Source organism: Mirounga leonina, unplaced genomic scaffold (assembly GCF_011800145.1).
Source record: "Mirounga leonina isolate KUSES-001 unplaced genomic scaffold, KU_Mleo_1.0 Mir_53, whole genome shotgun sequence".
In the NCBI taxonomy this organism is placed as follows: Eukaryota; Metazoa; Chordata; class Mammalia; order Carnivora; family Phocidae; genus Mirounga; species Mirounga leonina.
Window position 1 is genome coordinate 89,830,630 of NW_023270807.1, and position 6,060 is coordinate 89,836,689.

Sequence of the window (6,060 nt, forward strand, 5' to 3'; positions counted from 1 at the left end):
TAGATAGATAGATAGATAGATAGATAGATAGATAGATAGATAGATAGCAGAAATAAATAAATACCTTGAATGCCAAGAGAGAAACCATAAAGCAAACTGAAGCTTTGGGGGAAAAAAAAAACATCTTTGTAGGACGAGAGCACTACTAATATTTTTAGTATTGTGGGTAATGTTTTGCAGACTGTCACTAACTATTCCTCTAAAGTTAGTTTTTCTTTTACTGGATATGCTGCATTCTTCAATAGTTTTACATGTGGGCCCCAAATACTGACCAAAACAGGCTGGCCTAGCCCGTTACTCAGCACCCTGCAGACACCAACCTGCCACCCAATTCGAGTAGGGTCCCTTTCCAGAACAACAGATTCATCTATTAATAGTACGAAGGCCTTAGCTAGTAAATCTGAGATTTTGCCAGATCTCATACTGTTTGTATAGTGTTCTTTATGTAAGACTCTTTATGTCATAGAACTGAAAACTGGATAAAATCATGGCTGAAAAAATTAAAAAGATCATATCTACAAATAAAGATACACATGGGTGGAATATATATTCAAAAAGACTGGGGTGTGTCCAATGAGGAGGTGATCTGCAGGAACATAGGCCAACGCCTCTGAAACCAGAAAGTGCTTACAAATCACCTGGCGATCTCATGAAAATGCAGATTCTGCTTCAGCAGGTGGGGCCTGAGACACCGAGTGTCCAATAACCTCCCAGAAAATGCGGATGCCGCTGGTCTGGACACGTTGAGTAGCAAAAATGTAGAGGACAACTCGTCACAGGCCTCCAAAAAACTCTACGTTGGAAGAAGCGATTCTGCAGTAGCTTTAGAAGGCAGTAAAGCAAGGTCAGGGTTACATGGGATGGCATCCAGTCGGTGTGAGATTCTTTACATACTCCACATTTTCTCCTGAAACTGAGCCTGATGGTAACTACTTACCGCTGGGTTTTTGTAGAACCCTGATACGTTACCTCTTTACAGTCTTGTTTTAAAGTCTCAGTGGGGAAACCATCCCACCCAGGAAGATGTGGACATGGGTATTTGTACCCTGAACTTAGATAGCTAGCGGGGAATCGGGGAGCTATCCTCACAGACTTGAAAGTCTGTCAGATGAAAAAGGCAGGGAAGTCAAATTTACATGGAAGCATACTTGCTCTCCATCAGTATAAGACAAGTACTTTTAGACAAATAGCAGCATCCAGGGAACCGAATTAAGATGCGGAACAAAGGGAAGAGGCTTAGCTCGTCACGGGGGGTGTTGATGAGCACAGGCTTTGGTGAAAGCCCTTCTATTATAGCCTGGGAGTCTGTGTCCCCTAGCAGGGAGAAAACAAGTTAGGTCACTTAAAAGGGAGTGAGGCTCCTGGGCAGTTCCTGCTAAGTCCAGCAAGTGGGCCAATCACTGGTTCCCACAAGCCTGGATTTTAAAAATCAATACACACACATATATATTTTTAGCTATGACCAATTGAGTGGCCAACTTTTTATTTTGCTGTGTAAAACCATGAACACCCACCCACAAAGAATAATCTATCCATGAATGCCTAATTCCATAAAACAATGACATTACAATACCTCCCCCCGTCTCCCCCCCAAAGAGCCTCAAGAGCCAATCTCAACATGAAGTCCTTTGAGTTGAATTTAGCCTGATGTAAACCTATTCACTTGGTACTTATCGTTCTCATTTCTTGTACAGTTAAGAACCATAGGGCTTTAGGAGGGGTAGACGAACCATCAGAGAGGATGGACTCTGAAAAACAAACTGAGGGTTCTAGAGGGGAGGGGGGTGGGAGGATGGGTTAGCCTGGTGATGGGTATTGAGGAGGGCACGTTCTGCATGGAGCACTGGGTGTTATGCACAAACAATGAATCATGGAACACTACATCTAAAACTAATGAAATGATGTATGGGGATTAACATAACAATAAAAAAATTTTAAAAAAAAAGAACCATAGGGCTAAATGATCTAAAAATATTTCAAATAATACTCTGATTCCTGGACTTACCCGAGACTGATTTCATGTAAAAACAAAACAAAACAAAAAAACAAAAAAAAAAACCAAAACAACACGTTCAATGCACTGTGCAGTATTCAAAGGCATCTGGTAAAAAGGAAGCTCTGTACTTCTGAGTTCAGAGCTGAAGCAGGCACTCTGATTTGGCTGCACTGGGTCCCCACTGCCATTCACTCATCACAATTAGTTTCCACCCTGACAAGTAGGCACCTGCTTGGGATTTGAAATCTCTATCATTGATATTTAAAATATCCTTCTGATGTACTTTTTTCCTAAAACTGGGGAAGAAAGGGTGCCGGCAGAACAAAAACAGTATATGTGAACATGCATGCAAATGCAATTTTGCATTTTGTTTGTAGGTGAAATTTGACCAATCATTTCAATGTTCTCTTCCTGTTTGGACAAATATAAATGTGAGATTCTCTCCATGTTCTACATGCTCATGATTTTGTTTAAAAATTAAATGAGTATTTGTGAAGCTGGGTATTTCTTTAGTTGTTAATATCATGTAAAAGCAAATATTCAGTGTATAATTTAGTTCATTTATGAGGAAAAATGAGGTGATGTAGCAATCTGAAGTTCTTTAAAAAACCATCGATAACCATGGGGAATATAATATTCTGCATTTTACATAGTTCTAATGGGTAGTATAATCTGCATTTTACAGAGTTCTAAGGAAATATTTCCCTTTATAAAGACGTCTCTCTTATTAGCATTATTGCCAAGACTTGCCAGGAATAATCTGTTTTTAATATCAAAACGAACATACTAATGTTATGAGTATTAATTAATAGAAAGAGATGGTCAAGCACTTTGTAATGAGAAGGTATACTTTCTTAATAGTTACAATGTAAATCACAACGTTTACACTCTAGAACATAGCAAGAAGTTTTTAAAGAGGGATATACACTCTCAATCCCCTATATTAAGATATCATTTTAATTAGAGTCATCCACCTTACCCCTTGTTGGGTTTATACATATGTGGGAGTGTGTGTAAACTGTAAACTATTTAGAGAGACCTCCTCTAAACATATTGTTTTCCACAAAGCCTTACTGAGGTTATCTGAAAATCTCCAGAGTTAGAGATGCCTAGAAAATCACCCTACATTGTAGGAATCCACAGTTTCGATATTTGTGAAGCAAAACTAGCCAACAGTCCATGGCACAAAATGAAGTGAAAGTATAATAAACACTCCAACTCATCTCTGACCACAGGAGCCTGAGATGGACCTCTCTTCGGGGAGCTCACATCTATATTCTTCTTCCCATGGACACCTAATGACAGTGGATCCTGGATTCATGATTTGATTCTAGGTCTTGCACAAAAGCTGCGTCTAACACATTATTGGCACTTACTTATCTTTGCAAAGGTCATAGGAATAACTTAACTGGGATGTTAAAGCCACCATCCACTTATGAAAATCAGTCTTGCTGCATCATAAAGGTAGTAATAGATTTTTTTTTTTTTTACTTGGAAAACTGAACTTTGCCAAAGACCAATTTCTACATCAACTTGAAACATAGTTTATACACCGGATCAGTGGTGTCTTTACAATTAAAAGAGTTTATGCTTTAGACTTCTAATTAAAAAATTAAACCAACAAAACCTGCTTATTCCCTTCCATATACAAAGCACTGTATCATTGTGAGCTGGAGGCACCACACCCTACGAAGGTGAGCTCACCTTGCAAGTCAAGAAAAATAACAACTGCATTGTGTGAGTTTCCCAAGAGGGCTGTAGTCACCGCCAGAGTCTTGCAGGCCAGATCACGTCCCAGGGATAGTGCTGCTGCTGGGGGTTCTACCAGCACCTCTCCTCCCGTGCTGCACTAACCTGACCGCACATGAGGGGGACTGCAGACTGCTCTTTGGGTCTGTACTAGCCTTTGTTCTGAGTATGATTATCAAGTCTGCTTAAAGACACACCTGTTTAAGCAGTCCTGTTAAGTTCCCCTACAAGAGACTGAGCTCCAGTACGTTTTAACTAAAAGATACAGATACGTTACTTCAAAGAAATTAATTCCCTTTTAAAACCTAAAAGATCTGAGATAATTGAAATGCTGGCAGGCGCTCTGTTTGTTTTAAGAAAGGAAAAACACAGACTTTAAGGAAAGCAGGAATTCCATGCAGTCTTTACATTTTATTAGCTGCTAATGAGGACCATGCCTCCCTTTGCGGGGAAAACTCATGGTGGGAATTTCCATACAGTTCCATAGTAGATAAGATACAGCACCAAGCTCCGGATAGGGGCCCCCAGAACCACAAATAAACAGTGTGCTCGGAAGCCGTGGGCCACTTCGGTGCACTTCGGTGTAAAGAATCAAGTCAATGGTCCTAGCAGGGAATGAAAAAAAGGCCGGGTAGCCTTCTTTCTGAGTTTAAAACTATTAAACTCAGTTGCTAAAGCCTCATTCAGGAGCATTTAGCTTTAAGTTTCGGATTATGCTCATACTTAACCCCTCCTCTCCCGCACCCCAGGCACACACTGCTAATCACAATAGATCCCTGCTATTCTTCAGGACTACCCTAAGCAGGAGTGGCCCCCGACAGGACTGGGCTCCTCTCCAGTCCCGCATATTAAGTGAAACACCCACCCGGGCTGCCTCCATGCTGGAAAAAATAAAATATTCCATCTGCAATATATTAAATTTGTCAACTCTGCTTCATTTTGCTGGCGTAGAAGATGAGTTTGCTGCGTAGATTTCAAATCAGATTAGAATAAGTAAGTTTTCTAAACAATGCTGGATTTAAGTCAAAAAGACAGCCCCTAAAACAAAAGCTAACCAAACTAGCCTGCTGCTTAAAAAATACTGCCATCCCTATTGAAATCCTAACTGCTAAAACTTTGACGGAAAGGGCTTTTTCAATGGAAGAAGAGTTGCTTTCACTTAGTCCCAGTTAAACGAACACACCGACCTTGGGGAAGGCACATATTTTAATATTTCTATTTTAATCTTACCAAGAATCACAGGAGGAGGGGCAATGGTAAGAGATTTCAGTAGGTCTCCAAGAAAATACCCTGTTCATTATATTTCCTCATCTAAACCTTTTCAGTGGCTGGAAATCACCCTTTGCACGTAACCGGCAAACGCTACACGAAACATAGTTTGAACTAGGTCCGTTTTCGCCCAGCATTGGGCCTGGTTCTGGCCACTCAAAGCCGCTAATGCTTTCTTTTGTTCAGGTCGGATGCCTAAACCTAAGCTCTAAACAGACTTCCCCCCACCCCACCCCACCCCATCACTCACTACCTCTGCCCCGGTTCAGTGCCTTCACTTAGGGCGGTTTCCGAAGGCCGCGCACGCCCGGCCACAGCCCGGAGGTCTTCCCGGAGGCGGCGGCACTCACCATACTCCATGAGGCTCTGGCAGCCCTCCTCGTGGGACCCGCTGCCGCCGCCCTCATGGAAGCATCGCCACCACAGCGAGGACGTCTGGATGTGCCCGCTCGACTGCAGCCAGCCGCGGCCGGCCAGCGCGATGATGTCGAAGGCGATGGCGCTGAGCAGCAGCAGGGGCAGGATCCACCTGCAGCGCTCGCAGGCCAGGCCGCAGCGCAGCATCTCGACGGTGGCGCGCGGACGAGAGGAGCGCGCGGGGCTCGGACGCCGCGGAGAGTGGCCCGCGAGCGCGGGCAGCGCGACAAAAGGAAGAGGCGGCGGGGAGGCGGCTCCCGGGAGGACGCGGCTCGGGCCCCCGGGCCCCACCTAGATTCCGGTGACTCACGGCGCGCCGCCCCGACCTGCCCGGCCGGCCCCCGGGGTGCGCGCGGGGAGAGGCGGGGCCGGGCTCGGGTTACACGGCGCGTGGGCGAGCCCAACCCGCCCGGGCGGGCCTGGAGCCGCGGGGGGCCGGCGCCCGGCCTGGGAAGAGGGCCGGGGGCTCGGCCCGGCTGCAGTCACGCGCGCCTCCTCGCCTCGCCACCGCCTCGTTTCCCGCGTCCTGGAGCCTCTCACGCGGCATGTGGTTCTCAGTGCCTCACCGGGTGCACGGTTTTTGTTTTTAAAGATTTTATTTATTTATTTGACAGAGATAGAGAGAGAAC

General features: G+C 44.7%; 1 protein-coding gene across 1 annotated transcript in view; it reads right to left on the reverse strand.

The window, feature by feature from the left end:
- PERP (p53 apoptosis effector related to PMP22) overlaps positions 1-5,707 on the reverse strand; it is a 14,192-nt gene extending 8,485 nt beyond the window's left edge. Inside the window, exon 1 of the mRNA XM_034990763.1 lies at positions 5,365-5,707. Within this exon, the coding sequence (XP_034846654.1) occupies positions 5,365-5,578 (214 nt within the window). The 5' untranslated portion in view covers positions 5,579-5,707. The remainder of the gene's footprint in view (positions 1-5,364) is intronic.
- Between the last annotated feature and the right edge of the window lie 353 nt (positions 5,708-6,060).